Source organism: Trachurus trachurus, assembly GCF_905171665.1.
Source record: "Trachurus trachurus genome assembly, chromosome: 15".
Classification (NCBI taxonomy): domain Eukaryota; kingdom Metazoa; phylum Chordata; class Actinopteri; order Carangiformes; family Carangidae; genus Trachurus; species Trachurus trachurus.
In genome coordinates, this window is record NC_139906.1 from 17,004,626 (window position 1) to 17,027,469 (window position 22,844).

At 40.3% G+C, this 22,844-nt stretch overlaps 2 protein-coding genes across 4 annotated transcripts in view; one reads left to right on the forward strand and one right to left on the reverse strand.

Annotated features, from left to right (window-relative positions):
• Nucleotides 1-2,591: 2,591 nt before the first annotated feature.
• morn4 (MORN repeat containing 4) lies at nt 2,592-4,514 on the reverse strand (the record flags this gene model as incomplete). Its single annotated transcript, XM_083987932.1, has 4 exons — nt 2,592-2,740; nt 2,829-2,938; nt 3,017-3,131; nt 4,448-4,514. The coding sequence occupies 4 exons, from the start codon at nt 4,512-4,514 to the stop codon at nt 2,592-2,594; spliced, it is 441 nt and encodes a 146-aa protein (XP_083844058.1).
• Nucleotides 4,515-8,723: 4,209 nt separating this feature from the next.
• LOC310998258 (ligand-dependent corepressor) overlaps nt 8,724-22,844 on the forward strand; it is a gene marked incomplete at its 5' end in the record, with an annotated part of 28,245 nt that continues 14,124 nt past the window's right edge. For 2 of the 3 annotated variants that reach the window (XM_083988217.1, XM_083988219.1), the window contains 6 exons: nt 8,724-8,820; nt 18,022-18,087; nt 18,823-18,902; nt 20,793-20,925; nt 21,104-21,424; nt 21,526-21,622. In XM_083988217.1, the coding sequence (XP_083844343.1) occupies nt 8,724-8,820; nt 18,022-18,087; nt 18,823-18,902; nt 20,793-20,925; nt 21,104-21,424; nt 21,526-21,622 (794 nt within the window). The remainder of the gene's footprint in view (nt 8,821-18,021; nt 18,088-18,822; nt 18,903-20,792; nt 20,926-21,103; nt 21,425-21,525; nt 21,623-22,844) is intronic. The other variant, XM_083988218.1, reaches the window with a different exon arrangement.

Sequence of the window (22,844 nt, forward strand, 5' to 3'; positions counted from 1 at the left end):
GAAACAGTTAAACTTCTTCCTACAGCTGCAGATGTCGCAGATTTCAGCCCTCAGTGTTAGAACACAGAAACGGCTGCACAATCATCAGTAAATTAACTACTTTTTTTTATGTCTTTGAATTCAAACCAAGAGCTGTGATGATACCCACAGAAAAAAAAACATCTATCTTTTTCATCACATGGCTTTTAATAAACACATCAACCATTTTGATACATACCCAGACTTGTTCCAGGAGAATGAGAGGATACTGTGTGGTAGTTTTCTCTAAGAGCACTCAAAGCAACATTATATTGTTACTGAAAAAAAAGGTAACCATGGCAATGATATTTTCCAGGCAGGTGAAAGTCTGGACAGGCACGCTTTTAAAGCACCATATGTTTCCAGTGTAGGAAATGGATGTAGTATTCCACTGTATTCAATTTCACTCAGGCAGGAGTGTGTAGGCAAAGAAGGCTTGCGCAGGTGTCGTCTCCAACATAGTGGAAAGGAAAATACTATTACATGGTTTGACATACAGCATATTACACACTTTGCACATACAGCAAACATTAAAGTATCATTGTGTGCTTGTAAAAAGCAGTACTGATGCATGCACTGCTCTGCTTTTCTGCTACCTTCATTCTTTCAGATGGCGCTTTGCAGCACACTGCTGTACCAAATGGGCATATTCACGGCAAGCAAGAGTATGGGCTGATAATATTGAGTATTGATTTTCTTCTACTCTTCACAGACTACAACAACAATGAAAATCAGTGCCTGTGAATAATCCAGGCTAGAGACTTATATATGTACAACAGAAAATCTCATATCAATTCCCTGTTTATTCTTCTGTCCTTTTGTTTCTCTTGTGCACTGAATTCCCATGTGGATTTGTCTTTATTGATTTGTCTTTATTGTTCAGCTGTAAGAAATAACACATGTTCCAGGCTGCCTCACCTATAACATCATGTGATTGTCTTTGGTTGAAATGCTATGTAAGCAACCCTAGACAAGCTTCGTCTACATATGCTTGGTAAGGCCTATTAACAGTTCAAGTACACTGAATTCATCTGTCATCATGATTGGATACAATAACATCACACTGTCTTAAATAACTCAGTGACACAATTTTCTACCTGACCAATCAAATAATTAGTTCTGAATTCATTTGAAAGGTCAGTGTAAACACAGTCAATGACAATGAATATATATATACACCTCACAGAAAAACACATACATTCAAATTACATACTCTTAAATATATATCTGATATATCAAATTATTTCATTCAGCTGCCTCAATTGAGATAAATGACCCAAATTTAATGCATTTAGTCGTGACTGTTTATCTACTTTGAGGATGTCCAGTCATGCAGGTGTTCTGGTTAGACAGGGGATAACATGAGAGAATTATCCGACTGAGTTAAATCTGCTCCCCAGTGGCTTCCACTGAGAGAGGGAGGTTTATTGGAAAGCAGAGCTGCTGGACTTGTGAGTGATGGGAGCTGAAACTCAGCACCAGCTTAGCAACGTGTCTCTCTGAGTGAAGGCAATCTTCAAGCAGACCTCAAATTCATTAGGCTGACAGAAACCTCAGGGCAAATGATGCAGAGGAGAGAAGGGAAGGAGAGGGCGCTGTGCTTCGTCTGATGTTCAGACGAACCCCTTTAAACTTTTTAAGGCAAATGTGAATACTGATCCTCTAAAAAGGAGAAAGACCAGTGGCAGATTGCATTCCTTGAACAATAGTTTGCAGCAGCTTAGTTAATTGAGATTAGATTTTAAAGGTGCCATGTGCCGCATTTTGTACATACACAAAAATACTGTGTACTTCTTTGAGGTCCGGCAAATATGTTAAATGCATTTTCTTATTTCTCTCAAATATCTTTTATCCTGAATTGTTTATAACCGTGTTTGCTAATTAACAATCTTCTTCACTGGTTTTGTGAAGGCATTGCTACACTACTATGTTCATTACCACCACCAACTGTCCATCAACAGAACCGCATGAAAACATCAGCAAGAATCTGTGTCCTCGTGTCCATATATTATTGAAACCAGCTGGAGGCGCATTTGAAAATACATTGAGCTACCACTGGTCAAACTCCACAGGGTACTCTCATGTAATAACTTGCAGCATTTTTAAGTGACGTTACCTAATTAGTAGCCATAGTCTTCTTCATACAGACTTTACTTTACACCTCTTCTTTAAGCAGGAGAAAAAAAAACCTAGTAAAGTAAGAAGGGGTCTCCCACATCCAGTGATTTTATGTATGAAAACTGCTGTAAAACACTAAGACACTGTTCATGAACAAGAGAGAACAGCAGCATCTGCTGTTTTTGTGACTTGTGAAGTTAAAGGTGTGCTTCATGGTGTTGTGCAGTTCAGGTCAGTCATACAGAAAGCCATTGTTTGGTCAAATTGCACGCGCATTCCAAACTAGAGTGTGGGCAAAGTAAGAAATATGCAGCAAAAAAAAAGAAAAGTCATGGTCACTTAAAAGAGAGAGACACTGAGAGAAGAGCTGGAGGGGAGTATACGAGTACACATCCCTGAGGCCCTCCGGGAAGGTGCTGGATCCCTGACCGTATCTCCATCAGGGGCCGCGATGGTCAAAGTGCCAGAGTGCGAGCATTGGACGCTGAAGCCTGCGCACGTTGAACCACTCCTGGACACTTCTCTCTCTTCTGCAGCCTGTGGTTTTGAAACAAGCCCTCGTTTCGTGGGACACCATGAGCTCCATCGGGGAAAGTCAATAGCCCTGGAGGCACAGACACAGAACACTATGACCAGCACCAGAGACATTATATTGACATCCTTGTGGGCAAACTGTTCCAGTGGCGACTTACCATATCCCTCAACACGTCCGTCTTTGAACTCCCCTTCAAACTTCATGCCATCGTATCGACTGAAGACTCCTGTGCCTTGAAACTTTCCGTGTAAAAATTCCCCTTCGTACCTGATGTGACGAGGAGAGATCAGAGTGTCAGTTGTTACTTCTGCTTGAGGACAAAACTTTTCTTTTTGTCTCACACACCTCGATCCATCGGTGAAGAGCAGCACACCAGAGCCATGGAAGAGTCCGTTCTCAAACTGTCCAGTATAGCAGGTCCCATCCTGAAACTTGAGCTGACCGACACCGTGCCTCCGACCTGTAAAGTCACACACCGTCTCAGTGAGTAATGCTTTAAAATTCAATCTGATGATGCAAACTCAGTAAATCCTGATATCATGATTCCATATGGCGTTTTACATTTTATCTACACGGGTGTGATCATGCCTCATCTAACCTCTTAGCCTCTTATAGATTACTCTTTAGTAATAGTGCATAGTGTGAGAGATGACCAACATTTAAACTCCCTATGCTGCTCAGGGTTTTACATTGACTTGGTATTGTAGAGCCTCTTCATATGTCACATGAGTCAGTACGTGCTTAGATTTAAGTGCCCCCCCTTTAGCTAAGGGTTTACTACTGAATTAGGAGTCCATCTGCCTCCTGTGTGGTGGGAATTACAGCTCTGTAATCCAGCAGATTTTTTAGCAGGGCTTTCTACTCCAGACTGACAGTGAACAGTTAAGGAGTGTACTACGTAGTAGCCTATGATCCACTCCTGCGGCTTAAAATCATGTCAGAGGACACACACCTACATGTTTCTGGAGAAGTGCCACAACTGGTTTGCAGCTGCAATCGCTGCATTGGAAAAATGAGCAAAGTTGAGGAGTGAAGGAAAACACAGAGTGTTTGGTGTTTACATTGACTTAAAATCAACTAAAAACTTGTAGCCAAGGCAAAATATCTGCAGGCGATCTTGTTCCTAGTGTTTCTATTGATTTGGTTTTTGAACTGCAGCTGGGAGAAGACTCTCTAAGATTTCCCAAACAGGTCCAAAGTCTAATCCGGAAGATTTGACAAAGCCAGAGCTGGTAAATCTGGCTGCGCTCATCGTGACTCGCCGATGCTAGCTAATTGGGATTTGACTAAATAGCTTGAGCTTGCATGTCACTAGCATCACTGTACATGTGTGAGTGCATGAGACAGTGTTAACGTCTTGAAAGCACACTATTATTATTATTATTATTATTATTATTATTATTATTATTATTATTATTATTATTATTATTATCATATTTATTTTTTTTAACCATAGATTGACAAATATTGCCTCTGCATGGAAAGATTAAATGTTTTTGCTTGCACACATCCCTGCAGATTCATCAACAGAAATATTATTGTCATAATTCACCTGCTTGTGTGCATTAGACCAGGCTGGAATGATAGAAATACAATGTAGGAGTTATAGTCTTAGTGACTCACTGTTCTTTTTCTCTCCGCCTGCAAGACAACAATGCTGTGGAGCTGGGGAGACATGTCATGAGGACTAGATGTACTGCACAGAAGGTACAGGTGAGAGTTTGTCTCATCCCTGTAGTTAAGCTTGATTTAAAACTGACTGAAAGAATGCCTTGCCTTCTTTCCATTCGCCATGGTACTCCTCCCCACTGGCATAGGTGAAAGATCCTCTGGTCAGAGTCATGGCACCCCTGTTTTCATCCGACACACACACACACACACACACACACACACACACACACACACACACACACACACACACACACACAGTTACAGTAATTAGAGAACCAAACATGATGAGTAAATTAGTGTGTGGATGAAGCAGGGGTTTCTGTCTTCAGATTATTAAATTCAGAGTAGATCATTTTCAAAGTTGTGAGGGAAAGCCTGAAGGTGTATGTTAGTGTAGCTGAACATTGAATGTGGGTCAGATCAAAGGATAAAGCCATGACCAGATGCTATAACTGTCAACCCCAGAAGTCTGTGAAATGTCTACTCCAGTCCTCACACACTGCTACCGGTGTAAAACCAGTATGAAAGCACACTTGCATAGCCCTCTCTGTGAGGAGACAGACTGAAAAAACGTGACTGAGGCATGACTGCAGACATAAACAAAAGCTTATTGCATGGTGAGCATTTTGCAAAATATAGTTCAGTGCAACTCATATCTCCTGCTTAAAAAACCAAACGACAGTGTTACAGAATGGCAGTGAGGTGTAGTTTTACCCATGCGGTCGCCATTGAATAAATAATTCATCAACTCACACACTCATGTCTGAAACGTTACTGTATTATCCAACTTAGGCTGTCAATGTATGTTTCGATTCAGTGCAGCCTTTACATAGGAACGTGTTGTTTGAATAGGCTGCCGCTCGTAATGACAAGCCTGTTTAAATCGACTGTGGCCGAAGGCGACACAACAATGAGGGAAAAGCGACAACACCTATTAATGCTATCGTTTACCTGTACGCTACGTTTGTCGTCTCTGAAGCATGGAAACCACCGTACAAGAACAGAGGGGCGTAAAAATATGAAAACACCGGCTGGGAGCCGTATGTTGCGTTCAGGTGCTCCCCGTAAGATCCGATATCCAACAGCCCGAGCCTTACAGGATATTTAGGCTACGTAAGCTCAGCTTGGTCACAAATAATATTAAACTCTCTTATAAATGCATATTATCATATTATTATCATTATCAGCGTTGTTTTATTTAAGAAACAACATGTTTTATAACGGCACATGACAACTGGGAAAACAGCCCTGGATAAAGTGAAAATATAATGTTTTATTTTACTTTCTTAATGTGCTCCTTAACTGATAACACCTAAGCTCATCAGGTTTTATTAAAAACTATTCGCTCTCTACAAACTTGAAAATTTACCTCTGTTGTCGTGATCGTGTTGACGTTCAGACGCGCTTCAGTTCAGTGTTGCGATATCTCCGACGACATTTCAACACAGCATTACAACAGCATCATTGCAGCCTGTCCGCCGCGCTGTTTCATTGTATGACTGTTGTTGACTCTCATTGAAAACTTTATTTGATTGGCCTAGTGTGTCGCCGCTTTCAGACAGCGGCAGACATATTTATAAAAGCCCGTGGGGCATTTTCTAACGTCCGTGAATCACTCAACATCACAGCTGACAGGGAAGACAGGTTTCATTTGTCTGTAGTCGACAGTAGCCTATTGTATGGGCCATAGAGTGTATTGTATAGAGTCAAATAAGTAATCATTGATAATAATATGTAATAAACACGATAGATTTCTTATTCTTATCATTATTGATTGGTGGTGTGGCCTTTCACTAACTGCAGGCATTAAACTGAAATTACATTTTAGGGTCAAACAAGATGTCCTAAAAATAGCATGGCAGTTCCCACAATAGCGTTTATTTCCTACTTTACAAAATAGGATAGCCATAAGATAATAATTCCCCTTGAAAGATCAATGAATACAGGAATGTATGGCTACTCCATCAGAAAAGATGGCTGAAATGCTTGTAAAACTCTTTCATCCCACATCTTTTTGTTGGAATTCCCCATAATGCCATTACATTTCCCATTTAGCACAAGACAAATTAGTCCTTAAGCTGAGGCTGTCGGGGTTGCCATATTTCCTCATTAATCAATTTTGATATGGACTTGACTTGATCCAACATGAAAAATTAAGCAATCACTTATCAAACTGATTAAAACTCATCTCAATGGAGCATGGGTGTAGTGTTTTTAAGACATTTCAACAACACAACACAAGGTGTGGAAGCTGATGCACTCCTAAAAAATCTTGAAAAACAGGTGCGTTGGAGCATAGGTAGGGAGTGAACAAAGGAAAAAAGGGTCTCCCGCACACTGTCAAGTCACTTGCAAAAGACTTTAATAAAACAAACAACGTTTCGGAATCTCTGCTTGAAAAAGGTCCTGTGGACCGAAACGTTGTTTGTTTTATTAAAGTCTTTTGCAAGTGACTTGACAGTGTGCGGGAGACCCTTTTTTCCTTTGTTCAACAACACAACACAACACAACAACTTCAGGGTAACACTAGAGGAAAAGTTGGTGGCTCATTAAAGTCCCAGGGATATATCCTCTAAGAACCATGAATATCTAATGCCCTAAATTTCACGACAGTTAGTCCAGCTGCCATCATCAATTTCATTGTTGTTTAACACACTATTTGCCACATTGTATAAACCAGGATCTGCGGCCTGAGGGGCTCTTTCCCTCTTTGCACAGTTGGTAATCCAGAATTGGGTCCATTTAGAGTTTTTTTTATAGATACGCTTGTGTCGGAAACTTTGGTCTTGTTTTTGTATTGTGTGTAGCTACAGTATGTTATCAATTGAAACCCCCAATAAAAAGAGGGGGCCGCAGACTGTGAAGGGGAATATGAGAGCCAAGAAAGGTTTATGTTCTATTCTCTTACATTATAATAAGGATTTTCTCCCATTAACTTGTTTCTAAATTATATTTGTGGTGTAGAAAAGATGAAACAGCAGCTGTAGGGTGGGCAAAGCATTCCATGCCAGTAACCACCGCCGGTCATTTTTTAAAATGGCTGCCACAGTGATCAGAATAAAACTTTGCAGTGGCCCAATATCCAGATGTCATTTAACATTCAGCAATGTACCAAATCTGATGCCTTTATCACAAAATGAATAATTGTTATGCTGCCCCACTATAAGGTTAATTGAGCCACCTAGAAAGAATGAACAAAGCTAGCTAAGAAAATAAATTACATTATATCTGATGGAGGCAACCCCAATATGTATTGAAAACAGATATACATCTAGAAAAGGCCATGTATAACTAATTTATCAACATTTTTCAAAAAAACTTGTTTGCTAGGCCACTCACCTCACAATTCCCCTCACAGGCTAGATGTGAAGCACCCCCAACAGCAACTGTGCCCATCAAAACAGGTGTATTTTTTTTAAATGTACAGTTGCAACAATTTGAAATAATTGTCAGCCATTGGCTGTTAAAACTTTAAGAGCCAGGACGTTCAAACTAAACTAACTTTGGACTGATGATGATGATGATGATGATTAGGATAAAGATGTAAAGAAAACTAAATAAAAACTATCATGGCATGTAGGCTTCCAGACTTCTCCTGCCTCACCAACAATCTCGAGTGCACGAAAATGTGCAAACTGCAAACATGCACATATCAGAGGGTCTCTTTGAGAAATACAGAAGAATTAGCAGTTATTGACAATTCTCGCCTGGGCCCATGTTCCACTTAAGACCCATATTCATCCCTCAGTAGGATATTATGGGAAGATTATACATTTCCTGAACTGTTACAGTCCTGTGAGTATTTCAGTTTTTGTTATTTGTGTCAGTGCTGTTCCTACATTTCACAGTGCTATAAAAAAAGACCACAGTTTAGGCAAAAATAGCGGAAAAACTGTTGTTGAGACAGATTGACCTTTGACCATGTTACCTTTATATTTTTTAGATTGGTCCAAAACTAGGTCTAAATAAAATAGGGGGTAATTTATTGCAGGGGGTGGATACATTTATGTGCTGATAACTGTCATAAAGCTACCATGATATTTTTATATTATCATACCAAAATATCATCTATGGACATGTACCTTTCCAAAATGTTACTATAGATTTTGACCATGGACTAAAAGACAAAAATACCTCTGCCACATTGACATGATATAATAGAAACTACAATGCATTAGCTAGGTAGTGATTTAAAAAAAAATTGCATATTTATTTCCCTAGTTAGTGACAGGCTTCGATGGGTCTATTTGGCTCCCCCGAATGAAATTAATGAGCATTATTTCCCTTTGGAGCGGCTTCCTCTCCAACAACAGGCGTGCGCGTACCCGCGGCAAGCGCTTCCTCTTCCCGTGCTGGTGCGCGCCCAGACAAACGATAGAAAATGGCGAGTCAGTGTAAAAGGCAGCAATGCACAATCGACAGGCGCGGCTTTCGGCAGGAACTTGATTCGTGGCGACACAAACTCATTCACTGTGTAGGTAAGGATGTTGCCAGTTGCACACTCTACAATTTTACCGGTTGAATTTCGTCTCTGCGCGACCGTTATCGGTGTAAATAACCATCTATTACCGGACTCACTTGGGGCATCTCGACTTTTTTGTCCTCCGTCCGCTGTTTCCTTCTCACGGCAGCCAGCCTGAGCAGTTACTTAAATGCTGCAGTTTGTGACAGTGTTAGGGTACTTGTTGTGCTCTCCTTTCTGCTTTTATCGGTCTTAAATCCTTACTGCAGACTTTAGTTACCGACTGGCGTAACGTTAGTTTGTTTAAAGGGCACCGTGCTTGTTTTAAAGGGAGTGTCTCTAAGGCGTTGCGTCGGCCAAAAGATCCCGTTTGCAATGCGCGTCCCCGTGTGATGATACTGTATTTTGGATGGGGGAGGGCGACGTACGCTGCTCGTGTTGGATGTTTTCAGTTGAACATTTTAGATAACTCGTTTTCTCGGATTAACCTCCTGTGGGCGCGCATTACAGCATTCAAGGAAGTAGCAGAGACCCTGCTTTTGTTGTAGTCAACATTGTCGACAAATGAAGCCAATAAACTTCCCTTAACTTGTGATGTTAGTCGGTGTGTCTGTGTGTGTGTCCCCCTCAAAGCAAATCATTTAAAAGGCAGTTGTTGACTTAAGGCCCACAGCTCATTGTGTTGTGTGTATTTATCTATGTGGGGCTGGGAGCTGGCAGCTGAATGATAGTGTTGTGGTAGCATAGCATAGCAGCTTATAAATAACAACTCAAGGATGTTTTAGCCATGCTCCAGGTGTGGTGTCCTCCAGCACCACTGGTGGGTCAAACAGGCCAGTTAACCTGTAAAATATCTAATATGTTGGATTTGAGCAACATTTGGTACAAGGCCTTCAAGACTCCCAGATTATGTACCATGATCCTACCGTTTTTAAAAACCGAATTATTTAAGAGATTACAATTTGGCCATTATGTTCCTCAGAGGATGAACAGAAGATATTTTGATCCATGATATTTTTATCTAGCACCAACAGCATTGTTGGTTTTTGACTAAATTCCTCCAAAATTAAGATTTCCATTATTCTTGACTGTATTTTGTATTTTGTGTTAATTATGAAACCGTGATTATAAGCCAAACTAAAATGGTAAACATTACACTAGTTCAGCATTTAGCCTAGCTCCACTGTGCCCAGGTACAGCAGCACATAGGTAGTTGATGGTGTGGGTTTGTAGACTCCTATGTTGTGTTACAGGAGACTACAAGTGCATACAGTTCAGTACAGAAGTCATTTCAGCAACATGTCAAGTTTATCCTCACTGCTCTGTGGTGCAGTATGTGCTACCTGTGACTAGTATCTGTAGCTATTGTTATACCCCGTAGCCTTAGTTTTTACATGCAGCTCAACTGAAGCAAAATAAATAGTCAGAACAATTCAGACTGTTGTTTTGTCGCTATAGAAAATGTTCATATCCTCTCCACCTCAATGAGCAATATGAAGCTATGTCATGTGTTTATTATTCGGTCCACAATGGTTGAAATTGACACCAGTAGTTTTACACAGTTTGATTGAAGGGCTTGAAGAAGATGGAGAGGCCATTTTTAGACTCATGCTTTGCCAGCCTCCTTCTGATGATTTGGTAACATAGCAACAGCCAATGTGGACATTCTGCACCATGGCTCACAGATTCATCATACAAATAAGGATCAGATAGTTGCTAAAACATTAATTAACTACAACAGAAACAGTAGTTGACCCTAATGTTCACTGTGAAATAAGCTCAAATGGTTTTTATTTATTTATTTAACTGATCTAATTGTACATATTTAGGATATTTTTTTAAAATCTTCTATCAAGAAACAAATTGTTTACTTTGTAGGCTCATTAAGGGGTGCAACATGCTTCATTAAAAGGACTGTACATATTATGCAGCACTGCTTGTTTTGTTTTTTTGATAGAAAACAACTTGCAAACCAAAATCATTAGCACTAAACTAAACATGCACACACAGATACATTTGTACAGGTCTTTGTCAAGGTTTCAGTGATGCATTTTAGGTAACTATTTTAACATACGGTAGGCTACATAAAATGTTTCATTGTGATTTGTGGCAGAAATTTAATTTTAAGTGCGACCTAGACCACGGGACACAAAACTCACAATAAAATGCTACTACTGATGTCGCTGATCTCAAAATGTCACATTAAATCAATCTCACTTAAAGAGGCCGCCATTTATAGTCTTATTGAATGTATGATGTATGTACAAGTCATGGACTACGTGGCACAAAATTCTTGACATTAGCTAAAAGGTGCACTTATGTTGAAGGGTCGGGAAGCAGTCACAGTAAATCTGACACTAATGCACATTACGTTTTCTCGTCATTTTAAAGTTTGGTGGGGGTTGTGGTGTGCTGAATGTTGAAAATTTCAGCTCTTGGCTTATTTAGGGCGAGTTAGATGCAGAGGTCATAATTGGAAGTAACAAGTGCAGCAAAACAATTTGCTGAGAAAAACTAAAACTGTCAGCCCGCTGCTCATGACTGTCACTCAGAGTAGTTTAAACAAAGTTTAGGGCCAAACTTATTTATGATGGTTTGAATAAAACACAATTCACCCATTTTACAAAGGACTCGTGGTGTGGACCATCCGTTTTAGTAATAATGTACGAGGTTATCGATTATGTGTGGACTGACCCAGAACAAACCTTATACAACACTAGGTGGGCTATGTCATCATCACTGAAAAGAAAATGGAGAGAATAATAGGTTTCTGACTAGTCACTAGCTTCAGACCCAGGACTGTTCAGTTCGTCAGTTCCCCCTTTATGATTGACAAATGTCCCTTGTGTTTGGGCCTTAATTGTAAAGCTGCGGAGTACATGACAACAGCATCAGTCTGCTGGCTGCAGAATGGCATATTCTGTCCATGACAACAAGGACATACTTTTGTTTGGCTTTTTGGTGGAGAAGGCTGCACGCCACCACCACTCTGCTGTTGCTGAAATGGACATTTTGTCTTTGTGTATTTAATGTGAGCAGTAAAACTGCAGGCCAGAGACAAGGGCAATTGTCCCATGGAACAGCAGCAACAATTGTCTGTATGTTTGCCTATACATGTGTTCATGGTCCATCAGCCCCCAGATGCAAACTGTGTGGCTGAAATGTGTGTGTTCTGTGTTGATTTGGGAAAATTTGGACCGAAGAGCACCAGCTGACATTTAGAAATGCCTGGAATGTCAGTTATTCATGCTTGCGTTTGACATGTGGGTGAGTGGGACTGAGGATTTGCCCAAAGAAATAACATGCAAATATTGACACCAGGCAGACGATCCTTTTCATAATTTAAACTTTAGCGTGGCCCATTTTCCACTCTTGCATGACCACTGTGATGTGCTTTCGGCCTACATTTTCCTAACTTGAAAAAAGAGATGTTTTATGTTTGTTGACAATTTATCAAACATGAACTTCAATGTTTTATAAGGAAGGCTTTGTCTTTAGTTGTGCGCCGTTTGTATGTGTGTGCTTCAGCGTCCATATGTTTGCAAGCATCATTTTTTAGCATTTGCCTAAAATCATGATGGTCCCATATTTGTTATTCAAAATTATATTTTATGCAGTGTTACACCATTTGACTGTCAGTTTGCATCATATCACATTAAGTATTCATGAAGTGTCTTGTCCCCGCTGTAGATGTTGCTTAAAGCTGCTACGTCATTGCCTGCGGTAAAGGCTGGTCCAGCTACTGTGTATTGTTTGTAATCTGTAGTTGCCAAATGAAAATTTAAAGCTAACTTTGCGCACGGCAATGTAATGTCTAAGCTTGACTGTTGACCTGCAGCAAATTTGTTTTTTTGTAGTAACATAGCACGCAAAGTAAAATCTTTTCAATGGTTAAGCAATTAGGTTGAGTCTCTGCGTGATGAGTTCACTTGGGATGAAACCAGGCATGCCTAGTACTGTGGCTCAACTAATTTGTGCAACTTTGTCATCTCTGCAGTCATCCTCAGCCCTCAGTCCATCTTACATCTTCAGAGAGCATTGCTCAGGGATATCAGTGACTCTCTTCATACCAAATTACTCTCTCGTGAGCATCACAATCTGAGTGTCAGTATGATTTAAAATGATATTGCACTTTTTGATGATAAAATAATTGATCAACGATCAATTCCTCTAGTGCTTCAAAACGCTTTAGCCAAACATACCAGATTCAGCAGGGTTGACTTTTGGCTACAAATTGATTTGAGCCCGGGGAAGCTCCTGTTCTGCGAGCTTGTGGTCACTCCTTCTGAGATCGCATGTGTACAGTAGTTACAGTGGGGGATGGGTTGAGTGGGGGTTGATGCAGCACTCTACACCCTCAGCACTAGAGCGGCAGAGGGAAGGGTGGGTCATCTAGTGGAAGAAAAGCACTGCAGTCCATCGATGAAGCTAAATGTTAACATTTTATCACCATTGTTGTTATTAACTAAATGAATTTGAAATAAATGTGGATGATTGGTTGTAGGAGCAACAGACGATACACAGAGGAACACGAGCCAAGTTCTTCATACCGACACAGGTGTCTAGAGATGCATGTTGTCCCTTGGCTGCCCACCACAGATACAGACAGAAAACCTACACTGATTTTAATTAGCTGGAACAGTTAATTACTGTATTGTCCTGGTTAATGAGTGTTACTTGGAAATGGTCAGGTGCGATGGATGCAGAGAAGTGGATGAGGTTACCTCTGGTTGCTAGGCTGTGGAAGTAAAAGATGTTTCATACCATTTTGTTCAGGCCTCTCAGTAACATGCATTCATTTACACCTATTGCCTTAATTTGGGCTGACTACCAATGGCATATTGAAATTCACTTTTGGATAAACCTAAGCTATGATGTTGTGTTTTTTTTGCTTAAAGCACTTTGAATCTTGGGTCCCCGGTGAGTGTCATACTGCGGTATAATGCCAGTCCAAAATCAACATTTTTCAGAACAGTTTAAATGTTTATGAGCAATTTCTAGAGGAATCCTCTGTGTATGAACAGTAACATTGAAATTATCATCAGATAATCTTGTACTGCAAATATATACACAGAGGAGAAAATATTTCAGGAGCCATGTTAAGATATGAGTTAACAGTGACTGTGATGTTTAAAGTAGTTTGGGAACCAGGGAGTTGCCTTTGCGTTAGTGTAATAAAACTACTCCCCTCACTTCGTATATCACATTGAATTCCCTGAAAGCACAGTAGAAGAAGAAGAAGAATGTACAAGTATGTTTTGAATTGCTGGCTTCAGTTTCATTTGTTTTTTAAGAACTGAGTTAAACATATTCTAATAAAAAAGCATTTTATTCCCTACTTGCACACTTGAAAAATTTGGCGAGGGGGTTGCTTAGTGACCTTTTGGCTATACTACCAAGCCACGTAGTGCACAGCGCCAGCAATAAGCAGTAAAGAGGGTTTTATCACGCATTACGCTCAGTTCACAGAAGTACAGCAAAGGTTAACGTTAGGATTTAGGGGGGTTAAGCTGATCCTAGACCTGTGGGATTTCTCTTTCTAAGTGCTAGTGGGAAGGACAAGGGTGTCACACAATCCAAATATTTTCTCTCTTCCTGTCTCCGATTGGCTGTAGATGTAGGTCAAAAGAAAGCTAAGACAGATTGGACAGAGTTGTTGTTCACCGAGTGTATATAACATAAGCTCCATGAGAAGACCTAGAAATATTCATGGTCAAGGTTTATGGATGATGCTTTAGTTGAATCATGCAGTTACAGTGCCAAACAGTTCGTATCACTTGCAGATAATAATATATCGATAATCTTATTAGGTATACTGGAAATAGTTATAGCCCCAGTTTTGAAAATAGCAGGCAACGATTGTCAGGCCACAAACATAATTGAAATGTCCTGGATTTCAAAGGTTCATAATTATTATTTTTTATATGGCTTTACACTGCACTGTCTTTTATTGAAGTATTATAGCACCTTAAGTTTTGATGGTTAACAAAATCTACCTTTAACTTAAATTTGGACTGACATTTAAAGGGACAACGAGGAGTTTGTATTTGGTTATAAAAAAGTAATAGTAGTAAATTAATGTGGATGAATCTACGTTACCCACACTTGTTAATGGGTCCATTTTCGATAAATATATCGTTTTGTCTCTATTGTTATTATTAGTGGTGGAAATGCTGGGCGAGCCGACCAACATTTCCTACTTTTGGTTTCGTGGACGCTGCCCAGCAGGTCATGGGAATAACGCCGCTGAATCGCTGTTTATGGTCGGAACTATGACAGTATCTGATCGTCTTCGAACCTCTGACTTTCATTCTTGATAAATGAAAACATTCTTGGCAAGACGTCTGTCTTTTGCGCCGGTCCAAGAATTTCACAGTGTGCGCAGAGGCTCATGGGAAATGTAGTGTGAAAACACTTTGCTTTCCAAAACTCCTTGTTGTCCCTTTAAGCAGTGCAAGTAAATCTGAGAACAGTTTCTCTCCTGTCAGTCTCTTACATGGAAAAGCTGGTGGAAAATTAATGTCTTGCAGAGATGCAACAACGTTGGGCAGGTTTTACCTGTAGCCAAGCCTACATGTACCTTGAACAACAGAAATAGTTGGTAATCATAAAATAAACAATCAAGTGCACTTTGAAAGTGTCTTCAGAATGGTATCTAGTCACTGGAATTGGCAAAATAAATGGCGTATAAACCTTCACATTTTTGTTAATGCAGCTGTTATGATTAATAATGAAATAATCAGTAAAAATTTAAATAACATTAAGTAAGGTTTAAATTTGTCATTACAGTAGCTGTGATGTCACAATGTTAAGTTTGAGTTAAAAGAATTCAAATGTCTGTCTCATCTCGCCATTTTTCATTCCCACAGAGACTTGTTTTTATTTCCAGTTCAGCATACCTCCTGTATGAATTAAGCATACCTCTTCACTCAACTATAAAATACCTGGAGGCAAACTGTGATATGCATCTGGAATAAACAAAAAACAAGCCAGCAAGGCTTGGAAATAGCAAAATGTTCTTGAGTCACCATTCGCTTATATGGAGCGAGATGATTGACAGGAATGACTAACTCCTCCATAGTTAAAAAGAAAAACATGACTAACAATTCTGGATAAAGGACTAAATCTTTTAATGAAGCCCAAATATCATGTTGTCAATGCAATTAGGCCTGTAGATGTGATTGCTTTCCCCCTATGTTTGCCATGGATTAAGATTGCCAGCCTCATTAACCCGTTATCTTTGTCCTGAATGTCTTTTCATTAGTCCTTGATAAGTTTTTTATTTTATTAGGTGTTTAGCCCGATGGCACGTAGAACCAGGTTTCTTTTCTCTTCTTCTCATTATCACTTTGTACCTCTATGCCCCATGCGTATTATTGTATCTGGAGGCTATCTGATCACTCTATATCAAACTGTGCAGCAGTGGCTGAATAGTGGCCTAATTCCATCTCAAGTGTAATTAATGGGTGAAAGTTACTTTAAATAGAAAATACAGTGACGTGTGGGTCTTCCTCAGTTTTTTTGCGCACGAAACAAGGGTGGTATTAATTTTTTTTATTTTCTCATTTATTTTGTAGGGCTTGCATGACAGCTATGCACACCATCAATATTTTATCTAGTGCATGTAGGCAGTTTGCGCTTATAATTTGTAGTTGCTGGTCCCAAAATGAGGCGTGTGTGTGTGGATTTTCTCTTCATCAACCACTACACCACACTATGCTCTGCCAATTGGAAAGTGTTAATATTGCCTCAAAGTCATGGTTTACAGCATGACACATTTGTAAATGCCCTAAACAGAATTCCTGAAGAGTAGTTTTGATGTCATGGCGCTGCTTTGTCAAATGAAAGTGGATGACCTACTTTTCTCCTCCTGCCTCTGAAATATTTCAGAAATAGGATTGGATAGCTTCAGCTGAAGTCCTGTGCACTAACCCAGAAACAGACTCACGTTGCAGCTATAGGCAAGGCTGTGTTTCACCACTTTGCCCCCCGCCACCCCACCCCCATTTATGTTTGGCTGTTGAAAAGTGGGTGGGAATTTGTAGGGAAGCGGAGCGAGGGCATTTTAACAGATGAGAGCCTTCAGTGAATCCACTGTGAGTTTGGGAAGAGAGTGGATGGTAAGGGCTGATAATTTTCTCACTTGTTATCTGTGAAGACACACTGTAAGTAGGCCTTTACTATCGTGTGTACAGTTTGATAACCAGTTCAGCTCACCAGGCTAATTTAACTTGTGTGATATTCATTTTTATTAAGGCCTACACTTTTTTTTTTATTTACATATTTAAAATTTTCAATGCCACTAGTGCATATGTGTTTTACATAGCTTTACAACATCTGTGATGTTTTTTTTGTGTTGGTTTGAGTCATGATTTAGCTCTGACCTTTTACTACTGCTTAGCACATTTTGAATAGTGCACTTGCTTTACATCAGTAGACAGATGTTACCTCTGACCTCTTTAGCGCTTGATTTCATGCATGTACTGGTTTTGGATTGGTTATTTTAACCCTGCGGCAGTAAGCAGACACTGCATATTGTGTTAATGCACTGTTAAATGAAGCCCTATGCAGCTAATGCACTGTATCACAATATATCTTTATCAAACAGCTGGGACTGTGGGATACCACCATCTCATCACTAATGTATTGAAGATTTTTCAAAGCTCTTGTGATACAGGATCTTATTTTTAAGTTACTTATCTGCAGCTGTAACTTTGGACTTTAATCTGGTTGTAGTTGACTTCTGGATTTGTGATATTGGTCTTTGACATCTTATGCCAACTACCAGCGTTGTCTCTGCCTGTTTCCATTTAATGTTACAACATGCAGTCACTCCCAACTCTGTAGGTACTTTAGTTGCTTGGCAACAGGAGGATGGAGTGCATGTGCATTACTGTTGAAGTAAAGCTGATAGCCTAATGTGTGTTTTAATAGAAGCACAGAGTTCCTTACAGGGGATGTTGAAAGATGAGGGAGGAAGGCAAAGAGAAGCTTGGGCATGTGGATAAAACGCACTGACATTGAATGATGTGCAGTTGAGCAGGTTTGAACTCTGGGCAGGTGGAGTTGTGTTCATTTTGTGCGTCTCTTCTTCTTCTGCTGGTGGTTTCAGTGTCGAGGCTTGATTGGAAACGAGAATAAACAAATGCAAAGTCACGGTGCTACTGTATGATGACATTGAACTGCACATTTTATTGAATTTCATATCTTTCCTCAGGTTTTGAGAGCATTCTTGAAGGTCTGTTCGATCAGGAGCTGGTAGAAGACCTTAAATTATTCAAGGGTGAGTATCTCGGCCCACTTCTACATCATAATAGTGGCCATGATCATACAAATGTACAGTATGAGTGCCAAGAATGAGAATTTTGTGGTTTGAGTGTAATCTGCTCATTTACGACAATGCTGCTGCATTGTACCACCTGGTACCCCTCTACATTCACTCAACAAGACGGCCCCTCTGGCTGCAGAAGAGAAGATGCCTTGTGTTCCTACAAAGTTGGTGTTTTGGATGGCGTGGAGCCAGTGTCAAAGTGTACAGTGTCCTACATACATTTTTACAATGCATGATGTTAGTGAGACAATAGTGGGCATTATTTGGGGTTTCATTGCATGTGTAGTAAGAGGACTGTCTAGACTTTCTACTCTAGCAGCTAGAGAGGAAGACTGCTAAGAATTAAGTTAAACTGAATCATTCCTTTCCTGACTCGATCAGTTTCATCAAAACAAATGAAAATACTAATAATCACGGACTAATTTATTTCATTCATACATTTGTCACTGAATCTCATGTGCTCTGAGGACCCTTTGTTTGAAAACTGCCTTGTCCTATATTCAGTTTCAATCAAACAATTTTTGTTATGCATCCTCCATCCAGCCAGACACTTTGTTGTTGATGTGTCTCTCTGCATCGTCACAACAACCAGAGTGCACTATATGCAGATCAATCATGAAACTGGGGGATGTGTTTTTTTTGTTTTTTTAATAACAAATATGTTTGTTTTCTACATTGTGTCCACAGACTTTGAGCCAACAGGAGTGTCTGACTGGTCATTTGATGAAAATTGTCTATTCTGCTGTTTGAGACGAGACAAAGTAAAGGTAAGACCTCTGTCTTTTTTTCTTTTCTTTTTTTTCTTTTTATTTAACGTTTTGGTATTGTCTCTCAGAATGTTGTAGGCAGAGAAACAAAAAAGTGAGCCTTTGTAATAAATGATTGCATCTTGTTACTATTTTCTTGCAACTGTTTTGAAAGTGCATAAGAGCAAGATCAAAGTTAAAGCAGATATCAGCTTCACGGCCGTTTCGGCTAATGCTGCGTTCAAGGCAGGCTTTTGAAACCGTAAGTTACAGCTTCAAGTCACAACTACGACTTGGTAGCGTTCCAGGTAACCCGTAGCTCGTGTTTTTACCATCCTGTTGTCTGTGAAAGTTCCCTATAACGGCCACTCGTAACTTCCGACCCGTGAACTCGTACCAGATCGAACTGGTATGACTTCACAGGAAGGAAAAACACAAAGTACGAGTTTCTTTGAACGCACCATGAGTTAGCAGCCCCCGCCCTTGTCAGGCATCAATTGGTCCTCGTGCTACGTCACCACATTCACGCGCATCTCTTGGCTGCACACACAGCCCTTCATGCCGTTCTCTCTCCTCATTGGATAACACTTGTATCCCACAAGGAAAATTTTCTCCTCGGGTTACAGCAGAGCAGAGTGACGGAGAGACTCGTGTTTAGGCTGAAATACTTCATGTAAGTGATTGCTGACGGAAAATAGGACTATTTAGGACTTATATTAACAAAAACATTCCACTGATATCTGCTTTAAGACCTGAAACATTGCAGAACGTACCAGCAGACGTGGCTTGGATCATGGTTAGATGCATTTTAGAAATAGGGGTTCCCTTTCATGTACATCTGTCGTAATTGTAAATCTGTAATATATTCTCTCTTGCAAAGTACATGAATAAAAATATCTGAATCTGAACCACTGGTGTGATTAAAAAATAACTCCGTCCACATGTAACCGCAAAATCCGCCAAAGCAGTAGGTGGCGATAGCACTCCTAACAGGAAGGCAATTTTAGCCAATCACAAGGCTGGGAACATTCATACCGGAACAACAACAATGGCTATGCTAAATGCTAAATAGCATCAGTAACAGCAGCCTTCTGTCAGTCCGAGGTCTCAACGGGCCGGACCGGACCGAACAACACGACCGGACGTACCGGGTTCTGTTGAAAACATTGAATAGCTCGGATCGGCGGACCACCGGCTTCTTTTTTCTTTTCTTTTTTTGCCGCGGTCCGGTCTCGAGTCAATGCTCGAGATGTGAGTCCGCGGCCACATCGGGTCCAGGCTTCAACACCAGCGGATCTGACCGAGGTCGGGTCTTTGAGAACTGTAGCAGGACTGAAGCAGCTTAGAAAGGGCTCAAACAGGCGATCATGGGCTAGAAGTTTAGTACATTTACAAGAACTAACTTACTGTAGCAGAAAATAGAGATAGACCGTCGGCCCGGCGTCTGTTTGAGACTTAGCTTTTATTTGAGAATTTACGGTACATATGACGGTCTGGAGTCAACTTTTTAAAATAACACTCACGGTCTCTGAGGGTGGGTGTACTAACATATTCACTAAAATATGACTTTTCTTCGTCCATTCTTGAAATAACAGTCCGTTAAAACATGCTAACCGGCGTTTCAGATGTTTTTCCTCCAGCTATGCCCCGCCCACCCGGATATTTACAATCTGTGAAGGGGTCTATAGCGCGGACTCTCGGTGCCAGTTTGAGCCTCCACATTCATAAAAGTTCGGTTTCAAAAATACCCGTGTTCGTGTGGACTAGGCCTTAGTTGCTTCTACTGTGTGAGAATAGTGAGATTAATTACAGCACGTCAACTGAGTGAAACTTCTGTCTTGGTCAGTATCGCATCCTGTTCTCTGAAGACTGCTGACTGACCCATTTTTTTTTTCTTTTTTAATTTGACAGGAACACTTAATTGGCTTAAGCAACGAGGGGCTTGACGACACACACAAACCTCTCCTGGTGAAAGATCAAACCGCAATTAGCAGACTAGAGAAACAAGCCGAGGAATTTCTCAATGCAGTTCTCTGCAGAAAAGGTGAGTCAATGTATTTAATTTGATTTATGCTGCTGTTTTATTTACATTAACCCAGATTGCAAATTTGTTCGTTTTTTTTTTTTCAGGCTGTTCTTTCAGTTTGGTCGTGATTGTTTTTGTACTTGTCTTTGTCTATCTTTCCAACCTTTTTACCTTGTTTTGTTTTTTTTCTCTCCAGATGTGCCAAATTTCTCGGACCCACACATTCCAGTAGTGGCTCGAGAGATCCTTCAAAGAATGATCCGACAGTTTGCTGCCGAATATACCTCAAAAACCAGCTCCCCTCAGGACAGTTGCTCAGATTCTCAGCCTCACACTGACCAAAGCCTGCCGACCCCACCCTTGCTCTCAGGGGCCCCTCCCTCTACCAGCCCTGCTGCCACCGTGGCTGGGCCTGCACACAACCAGAACCCCGTCCTTAGCAAGCTCCTCATGGCCGACCAGGATGCTCCCCTTGACCTCACCATCAAGAAGCCCCCGGCTGAGCCCAGTGAACAAGGTAATGTGAATTACACATATCATATACGACCAAGCAACATACAACCAGTCTGAACTTGGCATTATTATGTTTTTATTTTATTTTATTATTATTTTTTACAGATGGAGTCCTTGACCTATCTATCAAAAAGAATCGTTGTAGCAGCAACCTGCCTGTCCGTAGTCCCTGCCTTTCTCCAGCCACATCCACACTTAAGGGGTAAGACAAGTTTCTTTCTATTTGTCTCTTTAGTCTCCAGTCCTTAAGCAGTGATGTTCTTGAGGATATATTTTATTCTACTTAAGCATGACCACTAAACGGATTTGGAATACATTGAATCTTTCAACTCGTGTAGTGCTGGTTATGTGTAGTGGTATTACTGCACGGGCTGAGTCCTGAAACTTGAGTCCTCAAATTGGAGATCACTCAGCCAGTTGGTTGCTGGATGAAAATGAACAACAATTAGGGTTGTGCTAACAGAAATGTTTTTGGCCACAAAGAAAAACAATAAAGGTTTAACTGCAACAGAGGGAATCATCTTCTGTGTGCTTCTGCTGGTTGGTTCTGCTTTGAAACCTCACTCCAGTGCATCCCACTGGATGCCATTCACATCATGCTGTCGTTCAGAATGAATAAACCTGCAGGCTTGAAGTTAAGACAGCTGCCTGCTCCTCGCTTTTTTCTGACGGGTCACTCTTATTACCAGCTAGTACAAGGGCAGCATCTTGTTATTTTGTGAGATGTTGTGGCTTAAAAGGATTCTGTTAGTTTGGACTCATTTTGGTTCATTATTGTCTGGCAAGGCACCTGCTGGCCTGATGATGATTTACTACAGCACTTGCAGACCCTTGCATTGCAAGATGAGTGATATAGTATAACACTTTGTTGTCAAAAATATCACTGAGGGCCATTGCAACAGATTCCTGGATAAATAAAACCATGAGACACTGCTCCTTGAGGACTGAACTCTTGCACAATTCAGTAGAGATTAAATATGATTTTGCATTTTAAGACTCAAAATATGCAGTGATGTAGTGCCAGAAGTAATGTAGTAGCAGGGGTGTTGTAAATAAATGAATTGAGATATGCATGCCATGTTCCTCTTCCAAGGAAAGATTTCATTAAGTTGGGTTAACATCAAAATGTGAGCATTGCTTGCACATCCATTACTTTGCTGGTAACCAAAATAGTTCAAATCATACATACTTCCAGTGAATAAAATGCCACACGATTTTTGTAGAGCACATATTAAGGTATACATTTCCTTGTCATTCATTCAAATAGGGCTTTATTTACATTTTAAAATTATTCTTTATAGACAAATTTACATTTTAATTGATTAAAACCTTGGAGACTTTATTTTCATTTTGTATTTCATTTTCTTGTTTTCTTTTAGACTAAAGCCTTTTTTATTCTCTTGCACTCAACTGGGCTTGACATG